The sequence below is a fragment of the Meriones unguiculatus genome, chromosome 1 (genome assembly GCF_030254825.1).
Source record: "Meriones unguiculatus strain TT.TT164.6M chromosome 1, Bangor_MerUng_6.1, whole genome shotgun sequence".
NCBI lineage: Eukaryota > Metazoa > Chordata > Mammalia > Rodentia > Muridae > Meriones > Meriones unguiculatus.
In genome coordinates this window covers 1,305,006-1,321,282 of record NC_083349.1, presented here as the reverse complement: position 1 = coordinate 1,321,282, position 16,277 = coordinate 1,305,006, and the positions used below count along the sequence as shown (strand labels likewise).

The 16,277-nt window shown below is 41.5% G+C and overlaps 1 protein-coding gene across 7 annotated transcripts in view; it reads right to left on the bottom strand.

The window, feature by feature from the left end:
- Unc13b (unc-13 homolog B) overlaps positions 1-16,277 on the bottom strand; it is a 209,801-nt gene that overhangs the window by 144,457 nt on the left and 49,067 nt on the right. For all 7 annotated transcript variants that reach the window (XM_060378463.1, XM_060378471.1, XM_060378444.1 and 4 more), the window contains exons 6-7: positions 11,447-11,520; positions 2,488-2,545 (exon numbers count right to left, since the gene is read on the bottom strand). In XM_060378463.1, the coding sequence (XP_060234446.1) occupies positions 2,488-2,545; positions 11,447-11,520 (132 nt within the window). The remainder of the gene's footprint in view (positions 1-2,487; positions 2,546-11,446; positions 11,521-16,277) is intronic.

Genomic DNA, 16,277 nt, shown 5'->3' with positions numbered 1-16,277 from the left:
AACAGGACAGTAGCCTAACCACAGAAGGCACCTGAAAGACTCTACCTAACAATGTATCAAAGCAGATGCTGAGACCCATAACCAAGCCTTTGGCAGAGTGTAGGAAATTATATGAAGGAAGGAGGAATTAGTATATCCTAGAGGGGACAGGAGCCCCAAAAGGTCCAAATATATCTGAGCACAGGGGTCTTCTATGAGACTGTTTATCCAACCAAGGACCATGCATGGATATAACCTACAACCCCTGCTCAGACATAGCCCATGGTAGCTCAGTATCCAAGTGGGTTCCCTAGTAAAGGCGACAGGAATTGTTTCTGACATGAACTCATGAGCGTCCCCTCCCCCCTGAGGGAGGAGCAGCCTTGCTAGGCCACAGATAAAAACATTGCAACCATCCTAGGCTAGGGCCAGATGGAAGGAGAGGAGGACACCCCCTCTCAGTGGACTCGGAACGGGGCAGGGAGGAGATGAGGGAGGGAGGGGAGGATTGGGAGAGAAAGAGGGCAAGGGCTACAGCTGGGATATAAGTGAATGTATAAAATTATTTAAAAATAAAAAAATATATTAAAAGAAAGAAAGAAAGCATCACAGCATGCACAAACTGTGGTGGAGGTTTTCCTCTGACTTTAAGGAGGAAGTGGTGTCACAATGACTCAAGACATGAGCCATGGACTAAGACTGTCTCAGTCTGAGTCTTCACTTCACTGCTTACACTCTATGGGATTCATAGCAGATTATTCAATCTCTTCATGCATCAGTTTCCTCATCTTAGATATGGTAACAGTGGAATCTATGTTTTAGGGTTACTTTGAAGATAAGTTTAATAGAACAAATAACTCAATTAAGCTCTTAGAAGAGCATCTGCATATTGTAACTTTTCGAATGTTACTTCTGTGTTTCTACTGCTATTGCTTGACTGTTGGACACCTGTGTGCCTATGTTTCTTATTATTACTAGTATTGTTATAATAACTGCTACCACAGGCAAGTTTAGGCTATGGGTGATGCAACTTGGCATCTGATTTAGGAAAATGGAAGCAAAGAAAATTACAACACACATACACATACACACACAATCAGAGGGTGAAACACTAAAACTCAAAGGTGGCCCTTCAGTATATCTCAAGAAGTCTTTTAAGAACCTGAAGGAAAGTTAGCAATAAACTAATAATTCATGACTTATTCCCAGAGAGAATCTGTGACCTGGACAAAGTAATCTCAGAAGAAATGACATGTTTTCTTCTTTAGTTAATCATTTATGCAACTTTATTAAAGTCTACTGTGCACTAAAAATTAAGCTGGATATCAGAAATACAAAATGAAACAATGCCTTTTAAAACTTTGTAGGGTTTCTAAAGACCTTTTTGTTTCTCCTTCCTTCCTTCCTTCCTTCCTTCCTTCCTTCCTTCCTTCCTTCCTTCCTCCCTTTCTTTCTTTCTTTTTCTCTTTCTCTCTTTCTCTCTTTCTCTTTCATTTTGGCAGGGATCAAACTAGGGATCAAATCAGGGTCTTAGGCCCATTAGGCAAACCCTCCAAGACTAAGAACCATTCTAAGCCCCCAAAGGTATCTGTATCAATAAAGTAGAGCCAGGTTCTAATGTCTGATAGATTATATGATTAGTACACATACAAGGTACATGAAAACATAAAAGAGAAGCGTGTGAAGTATACTGCGAACAGGAAACAGCAGGAGGCTTTCACAGAGCTAGTGGTTGTCAAGCTGAACCCAAAATATACTAGCTGGTAAACATGGCAGAGGGCTAAAAATCATACCCCAGGGTAAGAGTCAGCCAGTGCAGGCAAATACACAGCACTCAAAACAAAAAAACTCTTTCTGAAACTCGTGGGTAAACAGCCATGGCCATCTGCACCCAGAGAGGGAGCCTCTGAACAGCTTGCATGGACACAGCTCTGCTCTTCTCAAGGCAGAACAAGCCTCACTTATGGAGAGGACAGACAGCTGCAGTTACGACCAGTTCAGAGACAGTCCTGATGAGGCCTGAAAGGCTAGTAGTGGAGGAGGCCCTCACCTATCAGTGGACTAGGGGAGGAACACAGGGGGGAAAGAGGAGGGAGGGTGAGACTGGAAGGAGATGAGGGATGGGGCTACAGCCAGGATACAAAGTGAATAAATTGTAATAAATAATTTTTAAAAGACCAGTTCAGAGTCCAGATCCTCCCTGCCTCTTTCTCTTTGAGCAAATCCTACCAGCCTGCACCACCAGAACTGGGACACAGAGGAAGAGGATCCAAGCGGTCCTGATGAGACTTAACAAGCTATGGGCAGATGGCAAAGGAGGAAAACTCCCCCTTTCAGTGGACTAGGAGAAGGAGATGGGGGGAAGAGAAAAGGGGGGTTGGACAGGGGTGCTGAGGGAGGGGGCTTCAAGTGAGATATATAATGAATAAATTGTGAAAAAAAATAATAAAAATTAAAATAATTTTTAAAAATTTTAAAAGACTAGTTTAGAGACAAATTCTCACTTACAACACTGGGCGGCAGCAGTGGGCAATGGCTTCCTCTGGTTTTCTTCTTGACTAGAATACTAGAAGAAGAAAGGAAAAGAAAAAAATACATAGTAAGAGTTCCAAGTACAGAAGAAAGGAGAAACCAGCTGCCTACTACATATTTAGCATCTGACTTGGGTCAGTTTTACTGAACAGAAATAGAACTTCCCACTGCTGTCCTCTCTATGGGATCCTGGCCTAGGACACATCTTCAGCTATGGCACTGGCTCAAAATAGAACAGCACAGGGAGCACTCTGACCAAGAACACCAGGCAGCTGCCGAAGGCCTGGCTTTGGAGTGTTTCAAAGGGTTCTCTGTATGCCTGTGGTTAACATCTAGATTTCACAAACCAAATGATAAAACTGAAGATTTCTATCAGGCTGTCCGCGTATCTTTGAGTAACAGTACTCTTCCCTTGCAAATTCTTATGAATATTGAAACTGCATAACTGAGAGTATACAGCTGGGCTTTCAGACATATCTAGTAGTTCCTCCCCAATCTAGCCTCTCCAGGGTCACTCACCACCACCTCTACCACAACAACAAACGTACTGGGTACTGAAGCCATAAGAAAATAATCTGTAAAAAGGAACACAATTAAGGGGAAGTTTTGAGAGTGGGCAGGATTTAAAATGGTATAAACTAGCATATGTATGTAGAACAATAGTTTGGTTCGAGCCTAGTGGAAGACTGAAAAGATATAACTTAAACCAACAAAAATAAGATCTGGGCCAGGCAAAATGGCACATGCTTAGAATGAGCTCAGGGTAATCCTCAGCTACATGAAAAGTCAGAGGCCACCAAGGGCTACATGCCCTACATGTCTGAACTTCACATAACTAATTTTGCAACTTGTTAATAAGCTATATGGTTCTGGGTGAGCCAGAGCTGAACCGCCAATGAGTCACTCATTCAATAAATACTGACTTAGCACCCACTATGTACAAAACCTTGTGGGAAAATAGAATGAAATTCACAGTATGAGGTCTGAAGTTTACACTCATGCATTGGGAAGACATGTGACTTTAAACATGGAGGAATAGCACTGTGGTGGGTGAATGAGCTGTCTCCATAGCCTCAGGTATTTGAGTACTTGGTGCCCAGTTGTTAGAACTGCTTGGGTAAGCCTGAAGGGTGAGGCCTTGATGGAAGGGGTATGTCATGGGGCGTGGTCTTTGAGGTTCCAAAATCTATGAGTCATTCCCAGTTAGCTAACTGACTGACTCTCTCTCCTTATACTTGTGGTTTGAGATTTTAGTTCTCAGCTGTTCCTGCTGCCCTGGTTCGATGCCATGATGGACTCTTATCCCTCTAGAAGAATAAATTGCCTTGGTCACAATCACAGTGTTTTATCACAGCAACAGAAAAGTAACTAATGCAATTACAAGGCTGGAGAGATGGTGATTAAGAACTGCTCTTCCAGAGAACCTAAGTTTGTTTCTCAAAACCCATATGACATCTCACAAGTGGCAGTAACTCCAGTTCCTCTAGGAACCAATATCCTCTTCTTGCCTCCTTGGGCACCAGGCACACAGTGGTACACAGACATAAAATTTTTAAAAATAAAAAGACTGTAACAGCTGTTACAGAGATGAAGTATAGGGAAAGAGGATGAGGTTGTCTATGAAGACAGTCTATACAAAAGCTTGTACATAAGAAGAATGTCAGTGGCAAAGGAGATTTTAAGTAGTTGGATCCAAAACCATTTTTGTATATAACATTTCACAAGCAGTAAACCATAATACAAATCTTAAGAATACTGACATTAATATTTCCAGTGGGAGGTATCAAAAGTCAGGCACAAATGTACACAGTAGGACTGCATTAGAAAAGCAGACATCCAAAACACTGCTCAGCAACCCAAGGTTGAACACTCACACCAAAATGTCAGATGACTCAGCTATTAATAATAACCTTTACAATAATGAGGGCTGTTTTTATGCATATGGTGTTTCACCTTTGTGTGTATCTGTGTTCCACATGTATGCCTGGTGCCTGCAGAGGCCACAGGAGGGCTCAGATCCCCTGGAACCACAGTTATAGGTGGTTGACTCACCACCTGGGTGCTAGGAACTGGACCCAGGTCTTCTAGAAGGACATTTCTGACTGCTGAGCCATCCCTCCAGCATCTCTTTAATAATGATAGTTTTATAGGCAGGACACAGGCATAACAATAAGAAATCCTGAGATTCAAGTGTTAAAGTAGAAGAACTCACATGTAAGAGATCAGAAGAGATAGTTTTCAGAAGCTACATTTAACCAATCTTGTTTTAGCCCAAAACAAAACATTAAAGTCCAGGTATTTACAGCATAATTAATAAAATAAAGATTGTTTAAAAAAGGATTGATTGGGACTGGAAAGATGACTCAGCAGTTAAAAGTATTATTGGTCTCCCAGAGGATCAGGGTTGATTTCCAGCATTACATGGTGACACACAACCATCTGAAACTCCAGTTCTAGGCTATCTGGTGTCTTTTTCTGACCTTCATGGGCAGGTACACACATACACACATACATACATACATAGGTGCACATACATACAGACATACAATATGCTCCTACACAGTAAAGAAAATCTTAAGGCTGGGCGATGGTGGCAAGAACCTTTACTCCCAGCACTAAGGAGGCAAAGGCAGGCAGATCTCTGTGAGTTCGAGGCTAGCCTGGTCTACACAGTGAGTTCCAGAACAGTCAGAGCTACACAGAGAATCCCTGTCTTTAAAAAAACAAAATGATGATAATAATAATTATAGTAATAATAATAATTTAAGAGGAAAGGGATGCATGTCAGGGGTTTAAAAGCTTGTCCAGCAAGTCAAAGATCCATGCTGAATCCTTAGCACAAACAAACAAACAAAAATTATCTACAGCCTGGTATGGTAGCACATACCTATAATAATTACATCTTGGGAAGTAAAAGAAGAAAGATTCAAGATCAGCTTCAGCTAAACTTGAAGTCTGGGGCCAGCCTGAGTTACATGAGACTGTCTCAAAAAGAGAAAAACATTACAAGAAAAAATTGATAATGACAGCATAAGAAAAGCAAATTAAAAACCAAATCCATCACATTATACATGCATGTAATATTTAGATGTAAATGTTATGTAAATATGGATGTTGTTATGCAAATGTACATACATCTTGACCAAGTGAACTTTAAATACAAAGACAATTCTACATATAAAAATTTTAATTCATGTAATTTGCCACATTAAGCATAGTTTTAAAACACATCATGATCTCATAGATGCAGAAGAACGTTAGATTAAAACCCCATATGAGGGCTGTAGAGATGGCTCAGAGGTTAAGAGCACTGGCTGCTCTTCCAGAAGTCCTGAGTTCAATTCCCAGCTCCTTCTTGGTGGCTCACAACCATCTACAATGAGATCTGGTGCCCTCTTCTGGTGTGCAGGTGTACATACATGCAGAACTCTGTATAAACAAGACTGTCACTAATTCAAGACTAGCCTAGGCTACATGAGACTCTGTCTCAAAACAATTTTTTTAAAACAGATTATTCTGGCTGGGTATTATAGTGGTGCATGCCCTTAATCCCAGCACTTGGGAGGCAGAGGCAGGCAGATCTCTGTGAGTTTGAGACCAGCCTGGTCTACAAATTGAGTTTCAGAACAGCCAACACAGTTATATAGAGAAACCCTATCTCGAAAAAACAAATAAAACAAAAACGCCACATTATGTGTGATAACATAAAAATTAAATGTAAGATGTATATTACAGTAAGATGGCTCAGGGATGTGGGTGACCAGCATATCTGAGGCCAACACACACACCCCATTCCTAATGCATGTGGTAGAAGCAGAGAACTAAGCCCTACGAGTTCCCCTGTGACCTCCACACATATCCCATTGTGTGTGTAAATTAAATTAAAATGTAATTAACTAATTAATTAGAAAGATGTACAGCCCAGTGTGGTAGCACACACACCTTCATCCCAGCACTTAGGAGGCAGAGGGAGGTGGATCTCTGTGAGTTGGAGGTCAGTATACATCGTGAGCGCCAAGCCAGCCAGAGCTACAAACTGAGACCCTGTCTCAAAATAAGAAGGGGGAGGGAGGACTTATTGTGGTAGTATCCATAGGCTCATATATTTGAATGTTTAATCTACAGTTGCTGGAACTGTTTGAGAAGAATTAGGAGGTGCAGGCTTGTTGGAGGAGTGTCACTCTGGGGTAGCCTTTAACATTTTAAAAGCCTACGCCAGGCCCTGTAAGTGTCTGTCTCTGACTGAGTGTCTATGTGCACTCTCATGCTCGCTCGCTCTGTCTCTCTCTCTCGTTCACCCTCACTCACTCTGTATGTATGTGTGTTTGTATCTCTACCTCCAACTTGCAGGTTAATTGTGAGCCCTCAGCTACTGCTCCAGTGCCATCCTGCCTGTCTGCTTGCCACCACACTACCTTCTATGATGAATATGGACCCTCTAAAGCTGTAATTAAATTAAATCCTTGGACATGGTGCCTCTTCACAACAATATAACAATAACTAAGAAACTTATCAAGAGTCAGGTACAGTACCTAAAGAAGCTAAGCAATTAGGGGGACCCTGGGTAAGATGCTCAATCCTCTTCAGAAAGGCAAACAAGATAACATCAGAAGAGGGAGAAAACAGGGAACAAGACAGAAGCCTCTTAAAGACTCTACCAAGCAGGGTATTTAAGCAGATGCTGAAACTCATAGCCAAACTTTGGGCAGAATGCTGGGAATCTTATGAAAAAAGGGGGAGACAGAAAGTCTTAGAGGGGACAGGAGCTCCACAAGGAGCTCAGAGGTCTTTTCTGAGACCTCTGAAAAGCCCAGGGGTCTTTTTTGAGATTGATATTCCAACCAAGAACCATGCATGGAGATAACCTAGAACCCCTGCACAGATGTAGCCCATAGCAGCTCAGTCTCCAAGTGGCTCTCTGATCACCTTCCCAGGCCACAGAGGAAGACGATGCAGCCAGTCCTGATGAGACCCAATAAACTAGGATCAGATGGAAGGGGAAGACCTCCCCTATCAGTGGACTGGGGGAGGGGCATGGGAGGATATGAGGGAGGGTGGGTGGGATTGGGAGGAAAGGAGGGAGGGTGCTACAGCTGAGACAAATTGTAATAAATAAAGAATAAATAAAAGGAAAATAAGAGTCAGGTACAGTAACTAAGACAGCCCAAACCTGTAATTCTAGCACTTGGGATGCTGATGGAGAAAGACTTCATTAAATTCAAGGCCAGCCAAAGCGACAGAGTAAGATCCTGCCTCAAACAAACAAATAAACAATGCCTTATGAAGCATTCCCTTAATGTCAGGAAAGGTGCAAGACGCCATCCACTGGACAGTGGTCCCAGAATAATACCCACAACAAGCATCAAAATCCCAATGCCTTGGGCTGGAGAGATGGTTCAGTGCTTAAGAGCACTGTCTGCTCTTCGAAAGGTCATGAGTTCAATTCCCAGCAACCACATGGTGGCTCACAACCATCTATAATGTGAACTGATTCCCTCTTCTGCCAGGTGTAAATGCAGATAGAACACTCATATACATAAAATAAATAAATGTTTTTAACAAAAAGATCATTTAAAAAAATCACGATGCCTCACACCCTTCTATAAACTGTTGTAATATTTATGTATAATTTACACATTCTTGTGTATATTCCAAATACATATTACCTAGGCCTGGTGGTACAGGCCTGTAATCTCAATAGTTTGGAGGTAGACATAGGAGTTCCATACCAGCCTTAGTTACATAGAGAGTTCAAGGCTAGGCTGGGCTACAATAGACCATTTCTCATACACACACACACACACACACACACACACAACCTCTAAATTACTTAAAATAGATAATTTTCTCAACGCTGTATATGTTCAGCACAGACACAACTTTTTTCTAATAGTTCTCAATACAAAGATTGCTGATGCAAAGCCCAACTATACAGAGGGACACCTATAATGGTGTTGTTTAACCGTTTCTGGCAAGACTGAAAATTCCATGCTGCAGGGAAGCTCAGGAAGGTAAACAACTCAAAAATAGTTTCAGGAAGTCCCTGAACATGACCAGATTCACTAGGTCCCTCCCTGAAAGAGTAAGAAAAAAACAAAAACAAAAACAAAACAAAACAAAACAAAAAAAAACCTGAGTCCCTCCCAGATGGAAGGAGGCTGACTGCAAACAAGACACAGAGAGGAGAAAAGCTGCAAAGAAGACCCTGATACAAGACCAGCTGCCTGGAAGAAGCAGAAACCAGCTGAGCTGCCTAAAACCAATAGAAACACCTCGAAAGGTCTCCCTCCAGCCGGCTGCAGCCTGCAGCCTGGGCTGTGTGCTCCAGCTTCCCAGCCTTTATGAGCTGTCACCCATGCTGGGGTGGGCCTTGGAGATACAGCTCTCTTTGAGTCATTTCTGCTCCTAGAAGTAACCCCTCACTCATATCCCTGTAAGTAACCCCAATAAATCTCATTGGTACAACAAGTTGGACTTTGGTGGTATCCATACGTGGTTTGCCCTGGGTTCCCTATCTGGAGTGAAGAGATGTGTGAGTCACGCTGTGAAACCAAATGGGAGCCCCACTGTCATACATTGCTATTAAGTCTCTGTACCTTACAACAGTTTGTTTCCTAAGCCTACTGTATCCTTCAAACCATGTTTTTCAACCTATACTGAACTTGTAACCCCGCGACGTGTACCCACCAGTTTGCCTTGCTAAACTCCTGACTACCTGAGGACTCCCCTTCCACAGGATGGATTCTTGCACTTCCATACCTCACAGGCAACCTTGAGCCCTGAGCCTCCGGTTCTTCTGCCCAGGTGTTCCTGGACAGCAAAACAGATGTTTTCTATCAACCCTAACCCTGCCCCATAAAAGGGACTTCAAAAGCCAGTGAGCGGCTGCTCTCTGAAACCCCACCTTGCTTTAATCAGACAGCTGTGGAAATGACCCCCCTCAGGTCTCATAGTGTCTCCTCAGGAAATGTTTTGTCACACATAACTGAATATCATAGGAATTGAACTTTTTAAAAACTAGGGTCTAACATATCCCAATTGACTGTGAATTTCTTTTTTAAAAGATTTCTTTATGTAGTTTATCTATGTAAGTTCTCTGTCTGCATGTACACCTGCATGCCAGGAGAGGGTATCACATCCCATTATGACGGTTGGGAAACACCATGTGGCTGCTGGGAATTGAACTCAGGGCCTCTGGAAGAGTATCTGGTGCTCCTAACCACTGAGCCATCTCTCCAGCTCCAACCTTGAACTCTTTATTTAAGTAAGAACAATCTTGAAATACAGATTTTACCTGTATCTTCCAAGTGCTAAGATTTCAGGAATGTGCCAGCATGGCCAGCTAAAGCATTAAATATTTTTAAGTGGTTATTGAAAGCAAGCTAAGAAATGCCTAAGGAAATACAGCAACTAAAAAGGGAAACTGGATGGAACCCTAGGACAACAAACAAAAACAGATGTCATAGTTATTTTTTTGTCAATTTAACACAAGCTAAAATCAAATAGGAAGAGGAACCTCAGTTGAGAAAACCACCTCCTTCAGAATGCCTATTGGCAAGTCCGTGGGGTGTTTTCTTGATTGCTAATTGATAGAGGGGAGCCTAACCCACTGGGGGTAGTGCCACCCCTGGACAGGTGGCATTGGGTGGTTTAAGAAAGTGGGCTGAGGCCGGGTGGTGGTGGCTCACACCTTTAATCCCAGCATTCGGGAGGCAGAGGCAGGCAGAGCTCTGTGAGTCTGAGGACAGAGTGAGTCCAGGACGGCCAGGGCTACACAGAGAAACCCTGTCTTGGGAGGACAAAAAGAAATTAGTACTTCAAGATTATTCATATATGTGCTATATATTATAAAGGCCAGCCTGGAAAACATTAGACACTTTAAAAACAGCATTCAAATGCTATTTTCTAACAATTTGTGCTTCTGTTTTGTTTTCTTGTTTGTTTGTTTGTTTTAACAGCATCAACTTTATTTCAGTAAATAAAACTTTGACTGCTTATAATACGATAGACATCACAATGATTACACAAACGTACAATCCCATTTCTCAAGGGCAATAAAATATTATTTCTTTGGTGTTAGTGCACAAGAACTCTTATGATGTCAGTATTGAAAAGACTGAGGTAGGAGGACCATGGGTTCAAGGAAAGCCAGGGCTAGATAAGGAGATCTTATTTCAAAAATAAATTCCCAAGCTCATTATGAAACTTTTTAAAAACAATTTGTATTTCTAAAAGCTCAACGTATCCCGAAGTAAATAAATGTGTTCTTTTCTTTACACTGCCAATAACAAAAGCACTCTCCCACTCCTGATGCCCCACATGGACATGACTGTCTTCTCTTTTACACACAGAATCGTAGCTAAAGAGAAGTCATGACAGCAACACCAAGCAAAGAAACAGTTAAAACATTCCTAAAAAGTGCACACATTTAAGGGTAATACCCAAAAACCTAAGCAGAAACAAGAAGCGCTTTCTGCTCATCTGTATAACAAGAGGGGCTGCTCTCAGCTCCTTCCTCAGTGGTCCAGCCCAGGCTAACAGCACCATCTGAGCAACAGTGGGAGATGGGCCTTCCCATTGAAATTTCAGAAAGTCTTCTCCCCGTCCTTGTTCACTTTAGCTGTGTACAGTGGCGCAAGCCAGTAGTTCCAGCCCTCAGGAAACTGTAGCCAGAGGACATCGAGTTCAAGACCAGTCAAAGCCACAGAGGAAGACTTGGTCTCAAATATATTATAGTAATAAACAACTTCATTATTACAGAATGGGGTATAATTCATTGGTAAAGCACATGTCTAGGACACATAAAGCCATGGGTTTGATTCTCTTACCACAATTTTAATGCCTTAGACAATGTGCTCTTGGGCCTCCCTGGACAATCTGTAATGGATCAGAGATTTTCCCCATCTTTCAATATTGTGAATTAAGCAGTTCCTACCTCATTATCATCTGTTAAGGCATTGATTTGTTCCATTTTGTAGGTCCAATATCTGGCTTCCTCCTCTGGGATGTCTACCATAAAAAAGAACAAATGGTATTAGCTGGGAATAGATCCATCATCAGCAAATAATACTTTATTGAGACAAATGTAGTTAGAGAGATGGCAGTGACAGATGAATTTTAACTGTGACTCAATTGTTGCCATAGATATTACTCTTTATTTTGGAAAGATAATATAAAAAACTGTTTTTGCTGATTCTGCTTTAAAGATGGTGAAACTAAGGCCCTGAGAGGACACATGTCGAGCCATGGCCAAGTCCCTCCATAGGTAAGGCATGATTCCAGAATTACAGCCATGTAGCTGCACTGCCCTCCACTCAGCAAGACCAACGCTCTCCAAAGGGTTAGAAGAAAAGCTAAATCCTGGGATATAAAAAGGCTTGAAATTTACACTTTGTCTTCAAAAAATTAAAAGTATAGCCAAGTGTGATGGCATATAATTGTAACTCCAATACATAGCAGGCTAAGGCAACTAAATTACAAGTTCAAGGCTAGTGTGACTACATATGGAACTCCAAGCCAACACAAGAGAAACTGTGTCTCAAACAAACAAAAAGATGTGTGTGTACACACACACACACACACACACACACACACACACACATACATTACCATGTGGGAATATAGTCAAAAGAAATAAAAGGAGACTCTCAAAGGAACATTTGTACATCCAAGCTCAGAACAGCATTTATTCACACTAACCAAGAGTTAAAGTAATTCATGTGTAATGGAAGTTTTGGTTTCTTTGTAAACTCAACTCTGTTATGCAAATGTCTTCGTTTTAATCCTAAGTGTGGGATTTTAGTTGGGCTATAGTTTGTCCACACCTGTTAATTGGGTCATGCTTTGATAATTCAGGTGCAGCAAGGAGAGGGGCATGGTCTAGGACTCAGAGGATATAAACCGAGAGCCGAGAAAGAGAAGGAATGGCATTCAATGTAGGCATGGGCGTGTAGCAGTTTGGAGAGATCAGAGAGACAGAGAGAAATGTTTTGGGGTGCAGCATCTTGAAGGGAGGCTGCTGGCTGCATCTACTGTTGACAGAGATTGGTATAGGGCCCTAAAAGAACCCACTGATCCTCTCTCCCCACTAAGCTTTTCTCTCCTATGTAGGGTCGGGAGGTTAGAAGGAAAATTGAGGCCTAAACACCCCAAATAAAAGTTTTTAAAATGAGTGCTATACCCACATCAATAAACAGATGAAAAAATAAACAAAATGACATATAGACATAATGGAGCATTATTCATCCTTTAAAAGGAAAGATTTCCAAGCTAGTTCTTCAGTCAGTGAACAGGGAAGCGCTGAAAGGCTGAGACAGGAAGAGCACAGTGAGCATGGAGCCAGCTGGGACACACAGTAAGTTCAAGGCCAGCCTGGCTACAAAGGAATCCCTTTCTCAAAACACAAAACAAACCTCCAAGGCCAAGATTATAACACACACCTATAAAATCCACACTTGGGACACTTAAATGGGAAGAGCACAAGTCTGAGGCTAATTTTTCCTACATAGTTAGGTTCTGGGCCAGCCTGAGCTACATTAGCCAGACCTGTCTCAAAAAAAATTAAAAATTAAAAAAAAAAAAAATGAGTTGGAGCCAGGTGGTGACCATGCATGCCTTTAATACCAGTGCTTGGGAGGGAGAAGCAGGTGGATCTATGAGTTCGAGGCCAGCCTGGTCTACAGAGTAAGCTCCAAAACAGCCAGAGCTACATAGAGAAATCCTGTCTCAAAAATAAACAAAAAACCAAATAAATAAAAACTAGTTGGATGGGCCTATATATACGTATAGACTGAAAAGATCACTACAAATATATACAAGAAAATGCTAATTAATACAGCTGGCTAAAGGCCTAGACGTTTATGTAGCCTACAAGAACGTGAACTGCCTTGGGAAGAGGACAATTGTCACTCGACAACTTTTTAAAGCATTCAGTTATTGTCACATAACACAAAGCTAGGCACAGTGACACACACCTGCAATTCCAGTACTTTGGGGACAGGTGGGAAGATAATAGCTCTCAGTCAGCCTGAGCACATGAGATCATATCTCAAAAACAACAAGAAGAAAGAAAAGCAGGCTACATGCATGTTGTTGGGCTCATGAGATTCCTATGGAGTTACAAAATGCATTTCACCTCATGTACTGCAATAAGGAAAGTGCTATAAGTAAACCTGCTGTGTTTTATAATGGCATGGCAAATACAATTATGTACAATACTTGATACTCAACAGACTGATGGTACATAAAACTACATTTTACCAATATATGAGTATATTTTTTCAGCCCATCCCACTAACCCAGCCTCCAACACCAGCAGGCATTCCCTGGAAACCTGCAGGCCACTCCAGCCAGGAAAGCAGGTAGGCTAACTGCAAATCTTTACCTCGCCCTCCTTTCCTCCAAATCAACTCCCCAATCTCACCACCAGCTCTACGGCAGGCCTCCCCTCACTACTTGCCCCTTCTCCAGTGGTTCATATAGGTCTTCTCCTCCACCCTTCCTTTTTCTAACTCATCCATACCATTATTCTAGACCAAAACAGCAGCAGGTACTCCCTGGGAACCTATAAGCCAAGCCTTCCAGAGAAGTAGGCCAGCAAAGCAGGTAGATAACCTTCAGATCATCATGCTCCCTCCTTTCCTCCACATCCAATCCCCCAGTCTCATTTCCAGCTCTGTAGACTAGCTCTTGTAGCCTCCCTTCACTCTCTGCCCCAAATCCTAGGGAACTAAGCAGATTCTAATGGAACACCCTGCTTTCTTCCCTCCTGTGAACTCCTCAGCCACACACACCCCATCATCCCCATTCCTAGGTGTCAGCTCCCAATACTTGTAAACCCATTTTACCCAAAACCTCTGGTGGCTACACCCATCCCAGAAGTTCCCTACCAGACAACACACCTTCCTAAGAACCAGAGATCACAACAGAAGCCAAGGAACAAAACACCCACCCAACAAAGACAAAACCAGATATCAACACCAAGAATTACCATCATCCCAGGTGTCTAGACAGCAGCATAAAAACTCAACCAATAACAGCCAGGACAATATGTCTCCACTTGAGTCCAGCAATCCTACTACAGTAGGCACTGAGAATTGCAACACAGCTGAAGCACAAAACAAAGACCCTAAAATGGCCTTAACAACATGATAGTAGTCCTTAAAAAGGAAATGAATAAATTCCTTAAGAAATCTATGAAAGCAAAACCAGTGGAAGTAGGGGGCTAGAGAGATGGCTCAGAAGTTAAGAGCACTGGCTGCTCTTCCAAAGGTCCTGATTTCAATTCCCAGCAACCACATGACCACCTAAAATGAGATCTGGTGCCCTCTTCTGGCATGCAGGTGTACATGCAAACAGAACACTGTTTACATTAAAACGTTTTATGCCAACAAAATCATTCCTGGATGTTTTATGCCAGCATTTTTTTTATGCCAATAGAATCTAAGAGATGGAAAAAAGAATCTCACGCATAGAAGACAAAATAGAAGAAATTGAAACCTCAAAGAAAATGTTCAATCTAATATACATACATACATATACTGGCATAAAACATCCAGAAAATGTAGAATCTAAGAATAGAAATAGAGGATGAAGAAAAAACTCAGGGCAAAGGCACATAAAATATTTTCATCAAAATCATAGAAGAAAATTTTCCCTACCTAAAAAAGAATGCATATCAAAATACAAGAAGCATAAAAAGCCAGGTACAATGGCTCATGCCTTTAATCCTAGCACTCACGAGGTTAGAAGTGGATCTCCGTGAGTTCAAGGCCAGCCTGGTCTATATAAGTGAGTTCCAGGACAGCCGGAGCTACACAGTGAGACCCTGGCCCAAACACAAAAACATTTAAAAACAAAAAGAAGCCCTCAAATAGACTTGACAAAAAAAAACAAAACAAAAAACAAAAACAAAACAAAACAAAAAACCCTTGGTACCTAATAAAACATACAGAACAAAGAAAGAATATTAAAAGCTGCAAGAAAAAAAAGACCAAGTAACATGTAAGGGCAGGCCTACCAGAATAACAACTGACTTCTGTGCAGAGACTCTAAAAGCCAGATGTGCTGCAGACTCCAAGAAACCATGATGCCAGCCCAGACTACTATATCCAGCAAAAATTTCAATCATAATAGATGGAGAACAGAAAGCATTACATGATAAAACCAATTTAAGCAGTACTGATCAACAAATTATCCCTACAGAAGGTGCAAGAAGGAAAACTCCAATGTAACTCTAACATACTCCAACATACTCTAGTAAACACAAGAAATAACTAATTCCAGACCAACAAATCAAAAGAGGGAAACACATATCATTACGACCACCACAACAAAATAACAGGAATCAAAAGATACTGCTCATTGATATCTCTCAACATCAATGGTCTCAATTCCGTGATAAAAAGGCACAGACTAACAGAATGGATGTTAAAACAGGATCCATCCTTCTGCTGCATCCAAGGCACACACCTTAACACCACCTCAGAGTAAAAAGTTCAAGAGATATTCCAAGCGAATAGACCTTAAGAAGAAAGCTGGTGTAGCCATTTTAATGTCTGACAAAACAGACTTCAAATCAAAACTAATCAGTACAGACATGAAAAGACACTATTTACTATCGAAGGAAAATTGCACCAAAACAATATTGTAATTGTTAGCATCTATGCACCAAATACAAGGACGCCCAAGTTCATAAAAGAATAATACAGCTTAAATCACATTATAACTATACCACAACTAAAACTAACTAAGCAGCATACCTCTTA